This window comes from Vipera ursinii (genome assembly GCF_947247035.1).
Source record: "Vipera ursinii genome assembly, chromosome: 4".
Classification (NCBI taxonomy): domain Eukaryota; kingdom Metazoa; phylum Chordata; class Lepidosauria; order Squamata; family Viperidae; genus Vipera; species Vipera ursinii.
In genome coordinates, this window is record NC_139514.1 from 49,007,123 (window position 1) to 49,030,453 (window position 23,331).

At 38.5% G+C, this 23,331-nt stretch overlaps 1 protein-coding gene across 1 annotated transcript; it reads right to left on the reverse strand.

The window, feature by feature from the left end:
• Positions 1-1,368: 1,368 nt before the first annotated feature.
• ADAMTS1 (ADAM metallopeptidase with thrombospondin type 1 motif 1) lies at positions 1,369-17,272 on the reverse strand. Its single transcript, XM_083362785.1, has 9 exons — positions 16,210-17,272; positions 12,804-13,150; positions 12,013-12,145; positions 9,635-9,802; positions 6,385-6,671; positions 5,628-5,811; positions 5,370-5,542; positions 4,346-4,521; positions 1,369-4,080 (listed from the first exon to the last, which is right to left on the reverse strand). Exons 1-9 carry the CDS (start codon positions 16,844-16,846, stop codon positions 3,342-3,344), a joined length of 2,844 nt encoding a protein of 947 aa, XP_083218911.1. The 5' UTR covers positions 16,847-17,272; the 3' UTR covers positions 1,369-3,341.
• Between the last annotated feature and the right edge of the window lie 6,059 nt (positions 17,273-23,331).

Here is a 23,331-nt window from a genome sequence, read left to right on the forward strand (position 1 = left end):
TCCTGGGCTCCTCAAGGACTCACAACTTCTGCTGAAACTAGTGGAAGCTGTATCCAGGAGACTCTTTGACACACTCCTGATAGTACATCACATCACTTATGACCTTTTCTGAAACAGAAGACAGTAGCAATGGCCACTCATGGCCTTACCATCTCATCCTGAAATGACTGTGATTTACTCTGCACAATTGCCCAGAACTGCAGCTGCTACAAACTGCAAGTTCCTGCATGCCTACAAGAACAATCCAATGCTGTCATAATATGTAAGATCTGCTGGAGCTGAATTGTTTGTTGGTGTTACCCAAGATCATTTTTAACCCACAAACTCTTGCATGCTTTGGGGCCTGCTTATTTCCATAACTACTTGTTCTAAATGGAATCTGGTTACCCACTAACAAAAAGCTGCCACTTAGATAATGTTTATTGTCATTTTTTACTATGGGCGCATTGGCACACATTAGAAATGAAATGTTGTTGCTCGCTCTCAAAAGTGTACACATTTCATTAAAGGTGGTACTTTGCAGAGCTTTACAAACTGGCATTTTTTGTTTTTAGAAGCTTATAGTAAAAATAGATAGGTAAGGTTCATTTATTACCCAAGATATGGTTTATTTAATATTAAATTACTGAATAAAATATAGTAATCAGGCTGGATTGATGCATCATGTAATGCCAAAAATCAGTTTATAAATTGGTTTATAATCTGCATTGTTATGTATTGGGCTCAGTTGTAACACCACTTGGTAAGCTGGAGCAGCTAACGGCTCTCCAGCAACCCAGACTCCAGGTCTCCAGTGCCGCTATTGGCTGTCCCTAGGCGGCAATGGGTTGCTTTAAACCTATTGGCTGCCACCTAGGGGCCAGGCTATAAATTGCTGCAAGCTGCAGCTCAATTCCTAGTTCAGATCCTGCAAGCAATAAACCATGAGCTTTGTTGAACTCACTTGCCTCGTCTTCTTTTCCTGCGCGAAGAACTCATTACACAACATGCATGAAACTAAAACAAGCCCTATTATAGGTTAGCATAATGTGTGAACTCAACCATAATGTGAAAGATAACAGGATTGGAAGAGCAATCAAAGGATTTCCAATTTGCCTGAAATGTAAATTCTAAAAAAAGGGAAGAGACACCCTTGGGAAGTAACAAAATGTCCTTAAAATATTTAAATTTTAGGAAAATCATCACAGCAGGATGGGAAAATGACGTACCTTTTGAGTTCAGTATGCTCACTGGTAATATTTATCCAGAGATTCTTTTATACTTTTAGGAAAATTTGGTTTCTAGAGTATGTAATCATTTATCATTTATCTGATTTTCAATTTTATTTCTCAACAGCAATGTAAAAAAGATTAAAATCCATCTGCAGAGACACTTTTTACAGCATCAATCAAATGAACTATTTCACCATACTGTCCCAATAATTTTCACAATTCACAGCATGAACTTCAGACTTCAGCATATGGGGTAAACAGATGTGCTTTCATTATAAAATGGCAAAAACGAATGGTTTACCATGCAGTTAAATTTGAAAAGGTTGCCTTTTACAATTTAACATGAAATTCAAAGGAACATAAATGTGACTAGGACTAGATTACTTCATTTCAGTTCGAATATATATTAAATCCAGATAAGCACGAAAGGTAGATCACAATAGCACTGGTACTATTAATGATGAGTCGATATACAATGTGCATTCCAGTGGGACAAGAGAATGTTGTTGTTAGTTGCAAAGTCATGTCTGACCCACCGCGACCCCCTGGACAATGTTCCTCCAGACACCTCATTCTTTGTCATCCCCTTCTTCCATTGCCCTCAATCTTTAGTTTATTCTAACCCTGACTCTGCTGCTTGGCACTAACAAGTACGAAGACTATCTTAACATATGCCTTGTGATAAAGTCAAACTAGCTATTCTTATTGAGGATGCGATAGAAATTTATATAAAATAAAAACTCTCAATTTCAAAAATTCATAGTTTATTATTTCTAGTAACATATTATATTGCATAAATACTCTATCTTGTTATATGTCTTTTATTTTTAAAAAGGTGATAACTTAAGAAATTGTTTTAGACAAGAAATAGAAAAATAAATACATTCATTACAGTATATGCATTTGTTATCAATTACAACCCTTCTTAGAAGGAAAAAATATTAAATACTTATAAAGTATGTATCATTTCTAGTAATATCTTTTAATATATACATATGAAGAGACATATTCTCTCATAATGTATAGCTTAGCAAGTAACTTTAAATACGCAGATAATGGAAAACTGCTGTGGATGGACCTGCTATCCTGCAGCTTAATCTTCCCTGCTTTACAAGTGATTTCAGCAGTGTAAAGTTGTCTGCAATGAGACAACTTAAGGGTCTTCCAGATATTTTGTGACAGTTAACTCTTGTATTTCCCAAACAGCATAGTATTTGGCTACGTTGGCTGAGCACATCTGGAATTCATTTGGATATGGAAAGCTGTAATAAGAGATGTTCCATTTATAGTGGAATTTAATGTTTGCAAAAGGTCGTATGTAAGCATGTTACTGCTGACCAGCATGGCAACTGTTACTATATGTGAAATGACAGCTTGTTAGGATTATTTCTTCATGAAGAACCCAGCTTTCATATAAAAATGATGCGTATGTTCCAAAGGTCCATTTGATTTTGGAACAAATGTGGTAAAGGAAAGGAAAGAGAAAGGAGTTAAATTTTGAATAATTCTCTCTTTCTTCCTAATATGTGGCTTTGAACTGCAAGGTATCTCTTAAATACATTCTAATGTTTGGAACTTTAAGCATCTAGGACTATTTGTTTTGCTTCTCCATGAAAAATATAGTTGAAAACTCTATTTAAATAATGAGGGTTTTGTTACATGTGAGGTAGGCAAGACCTGACCAATAATTAAAGAACTGCCTTTTCTTCCCCACTTTGATCAGGAAAGGAATTTCATCAGTACCACAATACAATTTCAGGAAGTTTTAAAAATGCAATTTCTGCTAGAATGCAAACGTGTTTTTTTTAAAATTTGTTTTGGCCATGGCATATATTCTGTTTAATTTGTAAAAAACTAAGATTAAGAGATGTGTGTTTCTGAGTTTGCTAAAAACTAAACTGGCATTTTTATCTATTGTTCATACTGACAGGATTCCTTCCCACTCCACCACGATTTAACTCCATCTAATAATATTTGCACTGTCCCATCTCAGTGAATCTACTCTGACTTTCCACGTACAAATTACAGTTGCTACCTCTCACTTCAAATTCAGTGCTTTGGTCTGAATATACATACATACGTACATACTTATATATATATATATATATAGCTTTAGACTTCCAATATAGTTTAGCTGCAAAGTGTAACATTACAAAAGTCTATTAAATGTTTTGGCTTTTTTGAAAGGTCACAGCTTTCATATGTCAAAACTGTACCATCAAAGGAAATGCACTTTAATAACCTCTTTTGGAAACCCTTCCCACATGTCTTGGAACATGGTGACCAGTTTCCCAGCTGCCATCGTGGGCATGGTGTGTCTGCACATGGTCGTATATCACTTGGCTTGAGTTCTTTTGCACAGTCTGAGGCCGGTCGCCCACTAAGGTCTCTGCATTGTACAGATCTCCTCTGCCAGCCAGTCCCACATGATTTAGAGCATTCTCCCCATTCTTCTATAATCCATTCAGATAAAACGGTCTCCTTGATTGCATTGAAAGATTCAGTCTTACTGAAAGGCTCCTCAGAACCCAACTGTGCTGATTTCTTCTTAAAATAGGTATATTTGATTTTAGATCGTAATGAATCGCCCACAGTAAGGACCTGTATGGTTAATGGTTCCTTCAGTGGACTGAAGCTACGAATTCTTTCCAGAGAAGCAGATGAACCACTATATCTCAAAATATTTCCTTTATAAGTAATATCTTGCTCCATTGTTGTTAGTGTATAGTCACCATTGAGAATATAAGTACCATCAGCCGCTTTGATTGCAAGGAAGCTTCCATCTTGCCGTGTACCCCTGTGATTTCGTTGCTTCACTTCTATGTTTGTTGACCCAGCAGGAATCACAACAACATCGTGGTAACCATGTCTACAGGGAAGAAGAAGAACTACTGTTGAATACCAGCACCTCTTAATTATTAAGGACTCCTATCACGAGCAAGAACTTAGGCTGAATCTTAAAGTAATGTATCCTGATAACTTTGTAATTAAAAGAATAAACTAACATAAAACCTGTACTTGATTCACAATATGAAACATTGCTTCCTAAAATGATTTCATTAAACAATTCAAATGAAAAAAACATCTTTCATAGTAATGAGTAGGGTAACAATTCCTAAAGTTTGAAAACACACCTGGCATTAGAAAACATTCCAGATACTTTCTTGCAGGTAGCTCCATTGCCTCCACAGATGCCACATTTATCAAACTTCTTATTGGATCCTATGACACGATCACATCCTGCTTTTATACATTGCCCTCGAACACAAATTGAAGTAGAATCTGGGCTACATAAAGTTCCATCTACCACCTTTAAAGCAAGGAAGACTTGATTAGAAGTTATACAAACTTTATCATAAAATTTTAAAAGTACTGGACACGATCCAGTCAGTTAATCTCTTTTAAGTTTCATTTTAAAATCAAAGTGTCCTTGGGGTTTATATATTATCTTAATGTGGTTTATGATATAGTGCCATTATGATTTCATTATGATTTGTGAATCACAATTTATAGTTTATCTATAGACTATACTTATAAACTGATTTATACAGTTTAACTTGTATGAACCTGTTTATTCAATAAATTAAGAGCAAAAATGCCATCATTTAACTGAATGTATAAACAAAGACAAAAAGTAAACAACTGTAGAACACTCTGACAATCTAATACTACAATTTTTTTCTGCAATTATTTTGTTCTGGAAATAAAATCACAATGGCAAAATAAGGTGTCCAGGAGACATCATGAAATAATGATTTGGAACGTATTTTAATACTAAAACCAAATTGAATTAGAAGCATTTTGCACCAGCATCTCGGGAGATTATGAAACCAACTGATACTTTGTGTGATGAAGGATATCATCTCTTTCGGTTTTTAAGCTTTATTATTATACTTGTTTTGTTAATTAACTTCATAACGGAAACCAAATCAGAAGCCTTTGAGTGCTTTTTAGAAGTAAAGTGTTTAGTAATTCTACCGTACATTGCTAGAATAACCAAGAATGATCTCAGTTGATGGTAGCAAGTGGCCAACCTTGTCTGGATGTAAAGTGTCATTTTGCATATTACAGACAGTGTCGTTTATCAATTCTACAAGCAGTCAAAGTTAACAAACATGTATAAAATGTTTGATGCATATGATATGTACTTGTACCCACCTTTGGTTGAAGAACAAAAAAATAGCCAGTTCCTTTGGCAAGGCAAACCAGCTTGCATCTGTCTTTGGGAGAGACTCCAGCAAACTTAGGTATCCATTCCACTGCAAGGCCAGTTCCAAAAGATTTGGAAATATCATTGTGAGCCTCACATTGTTCCTCCCTGAATGTTTTGCCTGTAAATTGAGAAGACACTGATCAGACTTAGGAGACTCATGTTTTATTTTATAATTGCATTTATAAAATAACCGTAAAACTTACTGTTCTCTGGACAATCTTCAATGTTACAGGATCTGTACTGCACACGCTTGCCTTCACAATACTTTCCTCCATTCTTTGGAACTGGGTTATCACATTCTCGCACAGAGTATTGTATTCCTCCACCACATGTTCTTGAACACTCACCCCATGGCTCCCATGAGCCCCAGCGTCCATGAACAGGGATCTACAATTCGAAACACAGAAACAAATGTGCATATTAAAGCAAACTGAAAAAGCATTCGTTTTAGGAGTAATAAGAGGAGGGTGGCATAAAATTTAGAAATAGTTGAGGTTATTATCCTATTATTTATGTTATGTGTATGGTAAAGCAACACCCTTTCATGCTATTTTAAAGAGTAAAAAATCCTATGCACTTTTACTCATATCTAACACTTACTGAATCTAATGACATTTCCTCTCATACTCATATATTGGGTATTTCTACTAAATCTGTGGTACAAAATGTTTTCTCATTTGTAGATGATTCCAGGCCTGATCACCAAAACAAATACAGTAATCGTTTATTATAACCTATTTGCTATTTTTATTAATTACTGTTAATTACTGAACGGTAAGATTTTTAAGCCCGGTTTTGATAACATTTATATGCAACACTAATCAAATGACACTTCATATTTTTATTCACTTTATAAAACTCTTCCCTATCATATTTTTGTCTGTAAATATTTAAATAAAAAATTAAGCCTGACTTAGAATATTTTTCATCTTACTCAAGTACAAGGAAACAGCCACTTACATCATATAGCTTCTTGTCTGTTTTATTAACACACTTGCCATTCATGCACCATTTTTCCTCTCCACAACTGGTACCATCTGCCCAAGGAAAGTGTTTGGTCTGGCACATAAGCACTCCAGCAGAAGTACCAGTACACCACAAAGTTGTACATATGCTAGCTGCATCAGGACAATGTTTGGATTCCTCCCCAAATGTGAATTGGCACTGCCTATTAGCATCATACATTGTGCCAGGAAGATCAGAAGGGTATAGCAATGGCTTGTGAGGTTTGTCCAACAGACATTCTCCTGGAAATAATAAAGAAAAACTATATTGTGACTTTTGACTGTTTTTCCTTTAAATATTGTAGTATCACTCTTTGAAGAATGATAGAAATTAGAATATATCTATTCAAACGTCTGACCTATGAATTCACAAGAGAAATTTTAATGTGTTAACTTTTCTGGCTTAAATTTAAAGAATATTTACAAAAATAAGATTATTTGAGGTAAGATTGGTAGGCCCCATAATTAAGCACTGCATATTAATCATTCATTCATAAAATTTGTATAACTATCCATCTCAACCCAAAGAAACTCTGGTCAGTGCATAATAGATTAAAAAAAAATGAGAATATAAAAACAGCAAATACAAATATAAAAGCCCATAATAATAAATAGCCAAATATCCTGAAAACAAACTGGCAACCAATGCAACTTGGAGCAGAAGTCTAATATACGTTGTCCTAGAAGTTCATATAACTGACTGTGTCATTACATTCTATACTGGATAGTCTTTTTTTTAATCCCATTTATATCCCGCCCTTCTCTGAAGACTCAGGGCGGCTTACAATTTAAAGCACAAATCAATGTGCTTAGCAATAGCCTTCATTCTATGTATATGCCTGCTTATTAGGGCTTTCACTCCCCCCCCCAAAGCGGCATTACTACAAAGTCAGCTTATTTCCCCCAACAATCTGGATCCTCATTTTACCTACCTCGGAAGGATGGAAGGCTGAGTCAACCTTGAGCCTGGTGGGATGCGAACCTGCACTAATTGCAGGCAGCTGGTGTTACTTAAGGAGGCATTAGCCCACTGCTCCACCAAGGCTCTTCAAGGGCAGCTCTAAGTATTACAGTAGTCAAAGATGGAGTGTCTAGGGCAAGAGTGACTGTAAACAGGGTCTGCTGATCTAGGAGCAGGCATAACTGGTGATCAAGATAAACCTGTTCAAAGACCCTCCTAACCATGATTTCCACCTGCTCCCTGAGAAGGAGTAATGAATGCAGAAGGACCTCCATATTGTGCACTGGGTTTGCCTGAGGCAGTGTAACCTCCTCCAGCACCTAAGATGGCATAGTTGTTCTGTTCCAGCCTACGACCGGCCCTGTTTGAATGTCAGGGACAACCCCTTTTTATAGTCAACAGGCTGGAAAAACCCAACCAAATTTATTTACAAAGAAATCAAAAGTTCAAACAAGAGTTAAACCAAAAGTTCAAACAAGAGTTAAACAGGAACAACAGACCAGGACTCTTAGCAGATGATCTTCAAACGGTTGCCTTCAGCAACCAGCACCTCCCACACCTTCCCCTTTTATCAGCAGCCCCAAGGCGTGGCTTCTCATTGTCTTCTCCTCCTGTCACCGAGTTGCCTCATTGCCTTTCTCTGTTCTACTCTGCTGGATTGCCTCCTGCTCCTAGCATCCCTGAACAGATCCAGCTGTGAATCATCTACATTCAATGCCTCATGCTCACACGGCTGAGTCTGAGGAGGAACATGATGGGAGGGGCCAGGCTGAGAGTCCTGCAGTGCATCAGAGCCTCCCTCTGACACCAAAGGCTCTCCAAACCCTTCCTCCTCCTCTTCAGAATCATCAGACTCAGCTGCCAGTATCACAGGCTGACGCTGAATCACAACAATAGTTCTCAAATCAGTAGGCCCCCACAACCAAAGCCATTTGATTGTGTCAGGGTTCAGATGAAGTCTGCTATTCTCCTCAGCCTTGAAAATGGGATAAAATATTCATGGCATTGCTAAATTTGCCAGGGGTAGGGATATACAATTAGATATACCTCACCCTGTGGCAATGTATAAGCTCACCCAGTGATGATGTAGATGTCTCATGTAGATGTAAAAAAGGAAGGGAGAAGGCAATGAAACTTATGGCATCCACATAGTAGCAGCTGAGAGCAGGACATCTCCTGGATCATCATCAAATGGAAACAACCATGAAGGAAAGAGGTGACCCAGCACAATACCATGCTGCCCATCTCCAGCCATCTGAGCCAATCCAAATGATACCATGGTTGATGGTATTGAAAGCTGCCAAGAGGTCAAGTAGGACAAGGATGGATGCATTATCCCCATCTCGCCCATGCCAGAAGTCATGCATAAGTACATCCAATGCCATTTCTGTCCCACACTTAGCTCTGAAGCCTAATCAGAAAGGAGCCAGTTAATTCACTTCCCCAATGCTCTCTGAAGCTGTTCCACAACCTCCTTCTCTGGAAAAGGGGAGGTGAGATTACTGGATGAAAATTGTCCAGTATAGTGGGTCCAGTGGCAGCTTCTTGTGGAGGGGGGGGGTTAGGCCTCTCCTCCTTTATTATTAAAAGTGTCTCTTCAGAGTTAAAGAAATGGGTATTCCCAGCTTATATTCTACACATTGGACACTTATGTGCCTTGCCATTTTAGAAGTGCTAGAAACAAATATTGGAATTGGTAACCTGTTAAGTGTTTACAAGGAAGATTTTGATAGTTCATTACAAAACAGTAAATGGTTACTTGTTTTTGAACAAAGCAGGTGCTAAGCTTTATCATCCAGACAATTTATTTTCATTCTCTTGGACCAATACTTCCAAGAAACAGGTCATTATGGTATCTGAGACAGATTTGGAAAAGAGTGAATAGCCATTTGTCCAGGATTCAATAAGGTCTCAATAAGGCCAGAGGTTGGACTAGAAGACTTCCAAGGTCCCTTCCAGCCCAATGATTGTAAGTCACAGCCATCCAATAATGATCTAGCTGTTTATACGATAATATTATGATATATCAGTCTTTCCTATGAAGCCATGATTCTCTTTTTCTGGACTAAAAGTCATTTCTTGGGATGGGGGGCATATGACATCCTCTTTGTGTGGCTGGAAGGTAATGTTATTCTAAATGATTTGGAAATACCTAAAATATTTGAAAGCAACTATTTCTAATATTAAAATTCAGCATCTTGAATGGAATTCAGTTAGAAATGTAAGCAGTACGTTTAAAACTTACCATGACCATTATCCAAAAAGGTAGTTATCATGTATGCACTGCATGGAGACCAAGGATGGCTTCGATCCAAGTTGGAAAGCATAGATGCCATCATGTGAGAATCACTATTTATACCATTAATACTGGTACACTGCTTTGCATCATCATGTGGCATATTAAACACATGGCCTTTAAAAAGAAGAGGGGAAAAAACCCAATGAACACATCATACATTAAAACTTGCACTGTGGTGAGAACTTACTAGTTGGACTTATCATTGCTATGTGATACCACCATCAGCTAATATTTTATTCTGAATTCTATTCAAGGCATTGTCATCTATTTATACGGCTTGAGGCCTTGGTATCTTTGATGCCTTCTATGTCAGATAGATTACGCTTATCTAAAATGAGTCAGGAAGGAATGCCTGCTGAAGTCCCTTACTCCTCATGCAGAATTAATAATGGCAAAGAGAACAAAAGTAGATCTGATTTTGGGATGGTCCCTTTCCATGGAATAGTTGGTCCATAACTGGCCCTTACTTTCATGGGGTTTGGGAAGCTTGTCAAGTGTGACTTTTCAGGAGGGCTGTAAGACTAATTCTGGTTTGAGTGTGACGTGACTATATGAATTTTGTCCTACTATTGATTGTTACGTAATTACATTGTAAACTAGTAAGTAATTTATTGCATTATCATCCATTTTTTAATTCTATTGGTTGGAGTCTGATGGATCAGAGTAGTACAGGTAGTCCTCGACTTACGACCACAATTGAGCCCAAAGTTTCTGTTGCTAAATGAATCATTTGTTAAGTGAATTTTGCTCCATTTTATGACCTTCTTTGTCATAGTTATTAAGTCAATCACTGCAGTTGTTAAGTTAGTAACATGGATGTTAAGTGAATCTGGCTTCCCCATTAACTTTGCTTGTAAGAAGGTTGCAAAGGTGATCGCATGACCCCAGGACACTGCAGCCGTCATAAATATGAGTCAGTTGCCAAGCATCTGAATCTGGATCACATGACCATGGATGGAAAGGCTGCATTAGTTGTAAGTGTGAAAAATGGTCATAACTCACTTTTTTCAGTGATGTAAATTTGAATGGTCACTAAATGAACTGTTGTAAATCGAGGACTACCTGTATCAAAATCTTATAGATGCACTTTAATGATATTATATTGTATGTTTAATTTTATTTTAAGCATTGAGTGGTTATGCTGGCATGCAAGAACTGGTATCAAAAAATAAAGCCAACGTTCACCTCCTTTTTCCTAAGCTTATGACTATAACTTTGTTGTTTGTATCTCATGATTTATGTTGATTGCCTTTACTTAGTATCCATTGAGATTTATGTTGTTTGCTTATTTATTATTTTATGACTATCACTGTGTTTGCCTCTTATGATTTATGATTATTGTATTTTATGATTATGATTATGATTTATCACTTGTTGCTTGTATGTACACTGACAGCTTATGAGACAAATTTCATGTGTGTCCAATCACACTTGGCCAATAAAGTATTCTATTTTATTCTATTCTGCTCTGTTCTACTCTACCCTACTCTTTCCTATGATAAAGAATTTTCAATTTTTTTTCTGAACTCAAACTGGGTTTATAAATCCTATACGTGGGCTTCAATTTAACACAAGATTTGTGTGGGTGTATTTTAAAAGTCTCGGCCACTTCTTTTCCCTCTGAAACCTACTTTTTATCCCTGAAAAATATTGTAAAAATGTTACAATATTCAGTAGTCATTTTCACATATACTGAGAAGCTTTAACTCATAGTTTTGTCCCAATGGGTAAAACCTAGACTTCTGATTGTTTATACTATAATTGAAATATACCTGAATGATGATGCCTTAAAAAAACAACCTCTCACACTCTGGGACAATGTTTCTCAACTTAATTTTTTTTAAAGATATATGAACTTCAACTCCCAGAATTCCCCAATCAACTCTGGGAGTTGAAATCCACACATCTTAAAGTGGCCGAGGTTGAGAAACACTGTCTAGGACACGGGTAGGCAACCTTGGCTCTTTTATGACTCATAGACTTCAACTCCCAGAATTCCTGAGCCAGCCATGCTGGCTCAGGAATTCTGGGAGTTGAAGTCCATGAGTCATAAAAGAGCCAAGGTTGCCCTACCGCTGGTCTAGGAGAAAAGGGTTATGGTCCTTTTGCCTGGATCTAGATTTCATACATTTGCCTTTTTTATTATACAACAACTGAAGCCAATACTTCTGCCTGACGTGGCAGAGCTTAGGCACCATGGTGAGAACTAAACCACAGTAACTGCAAGAAACAACTGATTTAAAGCCTTAACTACAGACCAACATGATAATGCATGTTTTTAAAACAAATAAGCTTGCCACAAATTTCCCCTGAATTTCAATTACCTAATTCATGAGTGGTTGTAAAAGCAGCTTGCAAGCCATCATCTTCTATGACAGAACAACTGCGATTTGGATCACAAGCAGTTCCCACATCAGCCATCCCAAGAGTGTCACATGTTTTGGCACCACAGAGATCCTATAAAAAGAAAATATGTTTTTTCATTGTTAATTGGGTCAAGAGCTTAAGTCTGACAGAACGATATTATTTTGGCAATAGGCCTTTTCATCATGGAAAGAGCATAACAGTCTTTCAAAATTAAAAATGTCATTCAATGTGGAAGATGTATCAGGAACGGCACAACAGTAGATAATGATTGCCAACATCATTACAATCATGCTACAACAGATATTTAATCAGTGATATACAATTTCTATGACTTAAGATAAGTAAACTATTTGATTATCTCACATTTTAAATGATAACAATAGTCTCTACTCAGTTTTTACAGTTATTTGTTAAGGGAGAGACTTGAAACATCTTCTGAATGCTCAAAAGAAACTGGATGTTCATAGTCATGTAAAAATAAAAGTTTCCTAATCAAACACTCAATAAATATTTTTGTTCATTTTCCCATGCAGAAAACTATTAAAGGTGTAACAAGTTAAAATTTATGGCACCAGCTCATTCCAAGAAACCACATTTTTGACATACTCTCTGAAATACTTGAAATATTTCAAAATTAAAAAAATGTAAAAGTAAAAAAAAAGTATTTTTGAATGTGCTGATTGAAGAAAGTTCAGATTACATTAAGTGGAACCTATAAATATCCAGTCCTTCCCGTACTTCTCCTTACCTGTCTGGTAAAAAGAATGGCAGTATCATAGTGTTCTGCATGCCGGTCACTGGGAGGATTATGTTGCTTCTGCCAGTTACAAAAATTCCTTAAAGTGAGAGCAGCATTTGAAGATACATCAGGCCCCTTCTGCTCATCATAGATGACTATTATTTTTACCACCACCAAATTAATAGGGTTCCGGATACTAGGATGCTTGTACATTCTACTAGCCACAGAGAGGAGTGTGAGAAGGTAGTGCTTCAGTCCACTGCCATGGAATTCTGCCATAGACTGGTCAGCTACAAGCAAAGTTTCCACATAGCGAGGGTTCGACACAAATCTTTTCTTCCTTATAGGTCTGTTTTCTATATTTCAAAAAGAAAAAAAAGCAAAATGTAAGAAAGATACATTACTAATATTTCCCAACATATACATACAGTTGGCAAATCATAATCAACTACTGCCAAGATAGACTGGGAATCCCAAAGATTATCTAAACAGCCCATTCTTTTATTTATTTCAAATGAAACTTTAAAAATCTAAAGGATGTTAACTCTATTACGAAGGGTTAAATCCTCTGCCCATTAAGGAATATTTCTACTGAGGATTTTCACAATGAATCATTGCTGCTGTCAATAAATGTTCACAGCCATCCTCCTCAAAGGTTAAAATTACTGAAATGAAAGGCTTTGCCTGGATCCCATCCAACACTTTCCAAGGGCCTGGAAAGGGAAATACTCCCACTCTCTTCCTCTGATTTCCAGTTCCTGTTTAGTTATCAAATAGAAAGGAGTTTCAACTTTCTGCAACTAAAAGTACTTTGGTTATGTAGGTGTCCCATTGTCTGGGTCTGGCAAGTTTATGCCTGGCCTGAAGTTGGATGGGAGCTCTTCATTGGGAACTAAAAAAAAATCATCCTGGAAGAATTGGAGTGGTAAACTACTAGTATTTGGCTGTTGAGGTAATTACACAAATGTGTTCATGAATTTATCAAGAATGCAGCTCAACTTGAAAGGGATTTCATTGTTTAAAAAGGAACTACTTGAAAGATACGCTTTCCCTTAATAAAGCCATGTTTGTTATTATATACAGATACTATATACTAATATCTTATGTTTGAGATTTTACATGGAAAGCCAAATCCAGTAACAAACAGCTGGTTTCAAGAGGATCTGAGAGTGGACTATCCTTGAATCAGCAGCAAACAGCATCTCAAAAAAGCATAATCTGGATGAGGTTCAGCATAAAGTTATTCAGAATGGTGTGTTCCCAGATTGGTATATATTGCACATCCTTAAATGCAAGTACTCTACATACTGGTATCCTCCAAATATTTATTACAATTCCAAGGCAGAAGGGCCAATGGCTATCAATTCTGGAAGTCGGAATCTAACATATACAGAAGGCATCAGATTAGAGAAAGTTTAGGATACTTTTATGAGAATACAACCAAAAGCTTTAAAGTCCTCTTTGAACAGAACTACTGAACACATCTGTCTAGTTTTCTTACCAAAAATATAGTAGTACTTTGCCATTACCTTCTAGGATTTTTTTTAACTTCTGGGTCTGGCCTATATAACTATATACTAACTAGGTCCAAACTTCCTTAGTTTTTTTAGACTAGTTCTAGTGAATATTATGCAATAGCTAGGTAGATCTAAAACACGGGACTTCAAACTTGGCCCTTTTATGACTTGTGGACTTCAACTCCCAGAATCCCTCAGCCAGCGTGTCTAGCTGAGGAATTCTGGGAGGTGAAGTCCACAAGTCATAAAAGGGCCAAGTTTGAAGGCCCCTGATCTAAAACATAACATTGTGAAAATTACAATGTAAAATACTAGAGAAAGTAACCCCCTTAGCGTATTCAACTAGATTCTAGGTACTGATTCTCACCAATGGAACTGAAAGCAATCAGAGAGAATAGAATAACTCCAGATTTCCCAATTAAGATACGAGCCTAAATTTTAGTGAAACACACCATAAAACTGATCAAAAACTGCATACTCAATATAATTCATTTATTATTATTTACAAGTTACATCCTAATCCTAAAGAAGCTTGCTTGACAATGTATGTCCCATACAATTCCACAGAATGTACTCCAAAATGAACATGCATACATGCTGATTCAGTGTAAGATTTAAGGCATTAACTTAAAGGGGAGGGGGAATCCATTGCATTAAGAATGTGTACTTTTTATCATTTCCCCCCCAGAAAGTGAGTAGAGCATTAGTTTTAACTGAATTGCTACTTTACTCTTTGTCTTGACAATGTTATAGCAACAGAAAAAATTGATGTATTCTTTCTTTGCTTCATTTAACTGGATGGAATTCTAAATAAACATTACATTATGTTCAGCCAGAAAATATATCCCTCTGATTGCAGGGGTATTTCTCATGCTACCATTAAACAGCTATATGCTACAGTATTCACACTTATCAGAGTTTGATTTGACAAACTAAACCATAAACCAGCTAATCCTATTTCAGTTAGGGTAATGAACCGTCTGCAAGAAAACAAGCAAGCTCAGAGAGCACCAAGGACCCCTCATTTCAGTTTCCCATGAATCCAGACCATATGAAACATACACACACTGCACCCTTTGAATCCAGAATTTAGGAACGTGGTGCAAATTCAAGCACAGATTTTCCATGCAAGGCATTCTCGTTTCGTGACTGCATTTGCCTTATTGCATTAAGTATTATAAACCCATTTATTAGGTGCAACTCACAAAACACAGGCTCAGAAGGACCACTTTGGAGTAGGTATGCACAAGCTGTCATCAACTAACCAGCAACGTGTGAAACGCTTGACACAAAACGTCTTTCACTAATCGTCCTGCGTCAAATACTACTTAACCTAAGGCAGCCCGACACCCGAGACTCCTCTTTTTTAAAAAAATATCCTCCTGCGTTTACAAAAAAAAACGTTAATCCCACGGATTTCACCGGATTTGCTCCCATTCATAAGACCTTACTTTACCTTGGGGACTATTGGGAAATTCTGTCCATTACAAACAAAATATTTGACTTCCCTCCAAATAGCCGAACTCGAGAAATCACTGATTTAAAAAGTAGACATCCCGAATCAATAGCACCTCCCTACTCCCACTTTCCAACGGGAAAAGCCACAACATTCAGCTTAATCTAGTAGTAGTAGTAGTAGTAGTACTAGTAGGAAGGAGAGTGTTTTTAAACGCCTCCATTTATGACCTCAGCTTCTAGAGCGACCAATGGCAGCACGCGGAAACGTGGGTTTTGGACCACTCCGAACGCACTGAAAAAGTTTGCGCGTGGGGCGCATGCGCGGCCCGCAGCATCGTCACTGCCGTTCCCGAAGCTAAAGCTCCTCGCTCTGACAGGGGCGACGGAGAGAGAGAGAGAGAGAGAGAGAGGGGGGAGGGGGGGTGCAGGGAAAGTAATACCTGCGCGGGTCGCGTAGTCCGCCTGCTGCTTTTCCTCTCCAGGCCGCCGCCCTTTAGAGGCCGAGGTTTCGTCGGAGTCGGGCACCTCGCACTGACTACCGCTGCCACGGGGGAGGCGGCTCTGCCGAGAACGGCTCAGGAGGTGGAGCCGAGGCGGCTGCTGCTGCCGCTGCTGCTCCCCCCCTCCTGGACCCTGGGAGAGGTTGGCCGGCTGAATGAGATACTCTGAGCCGCGCAGGTAGAAGGCGCCCCGGATTCCCCCGCAGAGGCTGAGCGCTGCGGCTGAGGCCGGATCCCCGTTGACCGTGCCGGAATAGAAGCAGCTGGCTAAGTTCGCGCCAAGCGCTTGGTGGGGCTCCTCTGCTTCCCTCCGGCTTTGGGGTCGGCTGCCAACATACTGGAGCGTCAGAGCCGGAGCTAAAAAACTGTGGTCGGGCTTCAGCTCCAAACTGAAGCGCTCGCCAAAGGCGTCCAGGTGGTAGAGCTGGTCGTCGTCGTCCGCTCGCTGCCGCCCGACAGAATCCACTTTCACGGGCACCACCAGCTCCTCCTCCTCTCGGGGCGAAGAAGGGCCGCCTCGAGCACCCAGCGAGAGCAACAGCGTGCTCAGCGCCAGGCACGCCTTAGCTCCCTTCATGCTGCCCGCCAGCGCGCGCAAGAGGAGAGAGAGAGAGGAAAATGAATTAACCACCACGCTGAGGAGTTGAAAAACGGCAAGCGAGAACGGCGCCTTAAAAGCCTCAAAACGGGCAGAAATGTCTTTTCGGACCGTTTAGAGCCGAGCTATATCGCGCTGCTTGGTAACGAACGGCCCAAGGGGGGGCGCGGGAGCAGGCGAACAAGAGCGCTGCGAGGGCTCCTTCCGCGCCCTGGAAGTCGCCGGCAGAGTCCCCGAAGGGAGAAGAACCTACGAGATAAAGCGAGCTTCGGCTCGGCGCCTCGAGTGTGGGAGCGAAGGCAGCGCGCGCTTGCACTTATATGGAGCGAGCTCCCCTTTTTGCCCACCCACCCCCCTGTTGTGGAGGCGGGGACCTAGACGAGGCTTGAGCTCATCTGTGCGTAAAGTCGGCGCGCGGCAACGGTGCCCCTGCCCGTCTCTCTCTCTCTCTCTCTCTCTCTCTCTCTCTCTCTCTCTCTCTCTCTCTCTCTCTCTCTCTCTCTCTCTCTCTCTCTCTCTCTCAAAGGAAAAAAAAATCTCAAAATAAATGCTCGACTTTACCCGTTCACGTTGCTACCCGGCCTGGCAGTCCTTTTAACTCTCCCTTCGGCGCGGCTCGCGCTCCTCTGCAACTCAAGTTTTCCGCGTAGGAGCTGCTGCGGTTGTTTCTTATTCCAGGATTGCGAGGGGGGGAGGGGGGGGAGAGAAGGTTTCCTTGAATCCCGTCCACCCGAGTTCTGTGCCAGATCCTCCTTCCGCCCCCCCCTTTCCACCCCCCCCCGCCGTCTGTTTCCAAGCTCTTTCGAGAGCCAAGCTTTTGAGGACAGCGGAGCGCGAATGGAAAGGGGACGAGATATTTTACACGTTTGACGGCATTTGTTAAACGTTTCTGGAAAGATTTCTAAAACCCGGGCAACAGTAGCGCGGTTGCTCTAGAAAGGGTACAGAGAAGAGCAACAAAGATGATCGGGGGACTGGAGGCTAAAACATATAGGGAACGGTTGCTGGAATTGGGTATGTGTAGTTTAACGAAGAGAAGGGTGAGGGGGGACACGATAGCAGTATTCCAATATCTCAGGGGCTGCCACAAAGAAGAGGGAGTCAAGCTATTCTCCAAAGCATCTGAAAGCAGGACAAGAAGCAATGGATGGAAACTAGTCAAGGAGAGAAGCAACCTAGAACTAAGGAGAAACTTCCTGACAGTTAGAACAATTAACCAGTGGAACAACCTGCCTCCAGAGGTGGGGAATGCTCCAACACTGGAGGTTTTTAAGAAGAAACTGGACAGCCATTTGCCTGAAATGGTATAGGGTTTCCTGCCTTAGCAGGGGGTTGGACTAGATGACCTCCAAGGTCCCTTCCAACTACTTCTTCATCATCATCATCATCATTAATTATTATTATTATTATTATTATTATTATTATTATTATTATTATTATTATTATTATTATTATTATTATTATTATTATTATTATACACACCAGTGATATAGAACAGGTGAACGTGCAGTCATAGGGATCCACCACAGAAAGTAACTTTCTGTTGCCTTTTATCTCATCTGGTGAAACACTTGGGTAATTAATGTTTCAAAGAAGATAAAGCGCTGGGGAACCAAGGCACAATATTTGCACCTTTCTGTTTTGGACCTTAAAACAAAGCTCTTATTATTTGCTTCCGAGAAACTTACTAGTTTAAAGGAATAGTATGCCTTCAAAACACTTTGATTAATTGTAAGCAGAAAGTAACCTGTAGGTTATTTTCCTTTGTAATTCACATGGTGCCTACTGTACTATTACAGCCTGTATGTATAGACTGTTAACGTACCCATACAATTGGAAACATATATTCTTTTTAGGTAATTTAAGCAGAAACATTTGTGTAGGTACAGTTTTCCAAATGAGCTCTAGCAGTACAGCTAATCCGCATAATTCCTTGTATACACCAGGCCTGGGATTTCTGTTTTGATTGCATGGTTTTTGCACCCCCATCCCAGTTAAGATAGGCTTCTAGAGACTTAGGGTAAAGACTCTTCCTCCAGACACGTCTGGAATAAGTAATGCTTTAGTTCCAAAGTTTTCTATTGCATCATCTGTACATGAGAGTAATATTCATAGTGGATTTTTTTTTAATTTGGCCTTTGTACAAAGACGTTTAACTGTTGCCATCAGCCTGTAGGGATTTGCTCCCTAGATCCAAAGGCCATGGCTATTCTTGCATCACAGTTGAATATATATCTGGGCACTTTTGTTGTCTAATTAGTATTTCCTGCATGGGTATTTTTGTTATAAATAAAGTCTTTTTCATGCAGTAGTCATTTATCTTTCTTTCATTATAATTCTTTTTCCATCACTTTTACAGTGTTTTCCTTCCCCCCCAAAAAATCTGCACTATATTAAAAACTCTTTGACTAAACATCTCAATTGTCAAACTTTCAGAGTTTTGTTTCATTAGATAAAAATTTTGTTTATCTGTTATTTTTTGCTTATTGTTGGAGAAGGATAATACATTTTAAGCAAGATCTATAGTATTACGTTTTTTTATCTACTGAACAAAGCAGCATTAATGGAAGAAACTAGAATTATTTCATAAGGTATATTTGTATCAGTACAAACATTTAGAATACAAGGACACTGGATTTATCCCTTCCAAAAATGTTAATATAGAGTGTTAGCAAGCAGATTAAAAATTCTGTGTAATATCTCAAATATAATTTTCTTAAACCACCTGTAAAATTGTGAGTTTTGATTAGAACAAATATTTTCTGTGTTAATTTATTAATTTGGAAAAATAGTGAAACACACTCCTGTAGTTTTTGCTTGAAAGTAAGTACCTTGAATTATATAGGATATAATCTAAAATGAATACAGATTGTTTTCACTGGTTTCATAAGCATACTTAATGTGAAGCAATTTTTTTTTGAGCTTAGTGCCCAGCTCCTAGCAATTACCCTACAAATTGAACAAATGTGTAAAGATTTTCCTTAAAGAATTTTACAACTTAAAATTACTAGCATTAGTGTAACTTTGGTTATCTATCTCCCTAATGAAAATTCAGCAAATTATCTACTTACCAAATACTTTATTTGTGATGGTGATCATGTGTACCCTATCTAACATCAGTACTACTGTATATTGATAGTTTAAAAAATACAGAACACCTTAAAACTATTTTGAAATTAAAATATTTTTTCCACCAGATGGCACTCTAAGTATTAAAAACCATCTGTTTTCTAATGTTTTGCAACTATGAATTTAACTTCTTTTGGAAGCGTTGATATTTTACTTACGATCAGTATTTTGCAAAAAAAAAAAGAATATATATATTATCTAAGAATTTTTTTTAAATAAATGAAAATACTTTGATACATTTTTTGTATTAAAATACTAAATGTTATATAAACATGAAGTTAAGATCCAATTAAATCAGAATGTACTTATAATGCACATATAGGTAAAGATTATGCTATAAATTACCTTGTTCATGAGGCATATTTTTATATGTAGCATAGATTATTAAGTAATTTGATAACCAGCCTATGGCTGGACTGTCTAATAAACTGAGATTGTGCTGTTAAAGGAGCTTTCTTCATAAACTAGTTACAAATGAAGCCATGCTTAAGCCTCATTGAAATCTGTGGGATTTAAGTCATGATTTAAAAACAAATCGGTTTTGGTAGGAATAATAGACAACTATGCCACTGCCCCAAAACAAGCCCTGTTGAATTCCAGTACATAAATTTCCAGGTAAATATACTTGCAGTTGTAATTCAGTGTCTTCTACTTTCTTAAATAGTGAGAAAATAGTGACAAATGTTATATCATAAATCAGTGATGGCAAACCTTTTAGAGACCAAGTGTCCAAACTGCAACACAAAACCCACTTATTTATTGCTAGGTGCCAGGTGGGCGTGGCCTACTGGGTGGATGTGGATGTGGTCATGGAAGATTGGGTGGGTGTGGCCAAGGTGGGTGTGGTCACCTCAATGTTGCTTGTGGGGAGGGACACCTGTGGGGGGCAGCTGGTTGAAGAGGGATAGTTGCCACCTCCGAGGCATGGCACGGGTGCCCACAGGCAGGGCTCTGACTGCCGCCTCTGGCACCTGTGCCATAGGTTCGTCACCACTGCCATAAATCATGTTTAACATATAATAATTGTATTGAAATATTATACTAAGCGAGAGTTAAGGATACTGATTATACAGTCTGTCAAACCACCGTGCTTTGGACTGAGAATGGTACCGATTGAGTCAGTTACATCCAAGATGGAAAAATTTGTACGCATTTCTTTTAGTTGTTAATTTAGTTGTAATGCTGCAAGATAAACTTTTGACAACATTGTTCAGTCAAACCATCTCATGAAGAGTTTTGGAGGAAATAAGGATATTTTTCTCCATGTCAAGTGGCTTTATAAATTAACCCCATAACTCTTGAGTTATTTTTAAAAATAGAGAAACAAGAAGTGACATTAGCAATCTAAACCACCAGGTGGCCCACTAACTTCAAGAAAGCACTGTAATGAATGTTTTAAAAGGTTCATATGAATTGTACTATACAGTAATGTAAAATTTTGCCAACTTTGTATTGATACGTTGCATGAGTTTACAAATTTGGATTGCCTTGAGAAGATACTGTTTGTTGAATGATAATAGTTTATTGCTGCATAAATTAAGTATTAATGTGTTCCATTCACAAAAATTGCATGAAATCAGAAAGTAAAGGTAAATTACCAATATCTGTAAATAGTGCTTGAAATTGATAGACAATATTCTAGCCTAGTCCAAAGACTCATACAATTCAGACTAAATAATGTTATGATTTTATTATATTGTCTAGGTTGGATTAGTTAATGAAACCTCTATAGATCATTGCTATGGCTCTGAGTGCCATCTGTAGTTTGCACTGCTGTTTTGTGAGACTCATGCTCCTCTACTGCCTTGCCTACTCGAATGCATTAGCTATGGCTCATACATGATTTCACTTCCACAATTCCAGGCAGCTTAGAAAAAAAAACACCCCAAAACAACAGAAATCATTAAAACATTAAAAACAATACAAACTATTACAAATACAATCTATGAGAGAGCACCATCAATAAACATGTTTTTTTAATTCTTGCAAGCTACAAGATATCTTAGTTCACTTTCATTTTTGAGCATGCCACAGCTTAATAATACATGGATAACAAGCTTAAAATAAAAGTAGCCATAACATTCTTATATTTTTGCCTTTCAAGCTCACTTATAACAGCTTTGATTTGATTTTTATGCAGATTCAGATTCTCCCCTTCTTCCTGACACTTGTTGCATAGCTTTCTGAAAACATGCACTTTGGAACCTGGATCTTATATATCTGAAAGAGTTTTCTAATGTCTTTGGCTTAGACTAGGGCAGGGGTCGGCAACCTTGGCTCTTTTATGACTCGTGGACTTCAACTCCCAGAATTCCTGAGCCAGCTATGCTGGCTCAGGAATTCTGGGAGTTGAAGTCCACGAGTCATAAAAGAGCCGAGGTTGCCGACCCCTGGACTAGGGGTAGGCAACCTTGGCTCTTTTATGACTCATGGACTTCAACGCCCAGAATTCCTGAGCCAGCTGGCTCAGGAATTCTGGGAGTTGAAGTCCATGAGTCATAAAAGAGCCAAGGTTGCCTACCCCTGGCTTAGACAAAACCTTTGAAGGAGTTATCTACTACCAGAAATAACCCAATTGCTCTATCACTTGCTGCATCCTAGACTCTGCTCTCGACCTTTAAGTCTCTCCTTGTCTAGTATAAAGATTATTCCTTGAGACTTTAGGAGCATTTTCATTTTGACTTATGAGTGGGAGAATTCCCATCCTTTTAGCTTCTTCACAGGCTGAAACTTTCCTTGAGCTATATCTGAAAGCTTTTTTTTATTTCCTCCTCTTTAATCCAATGATTCTCAACCTTTTCTTCAGCACAAAAATCCCTTTAAATATCTTTTGTGGCCACAGGCCATGGCCACAGACACCCCCAAGACTTAACTCAAGATTTAAATCATAACATTTCTTCAAGCCTTTGCATACACCCTGTGACGACATTGTGCCCCCCCCAGGAGTCCATGGACCACAGGTTGAGAACCACTGCTCTAATCTTTATTTAGCTGATCAGGAGCCTCAGCCTTTGCTTTATGGAACTTTTTCACATCATACTTACCGTAATTCTATTGGGATGTTTGAAGTAGTATCCGTCTGTGAGAACATTTATAAGAATGGGAATCTAACCTGACCAAGGATTAGTCAGGCACATTTTATAATAGAAACAGGAAGATATTTATTTACAGCACAGTTTAGGGATAAGGTAAACTTAGGGCCTAGCTAATTACATCCTAGCAGAAGAGAGGCCAAAATGAAGTGTTCTTGGAAGAAAGGCAGAAGGAAGTGTCCTAGATGAGTATAAACACAATAATAGACAAGGGATATATAGTCTGAATACCTTCACCATACT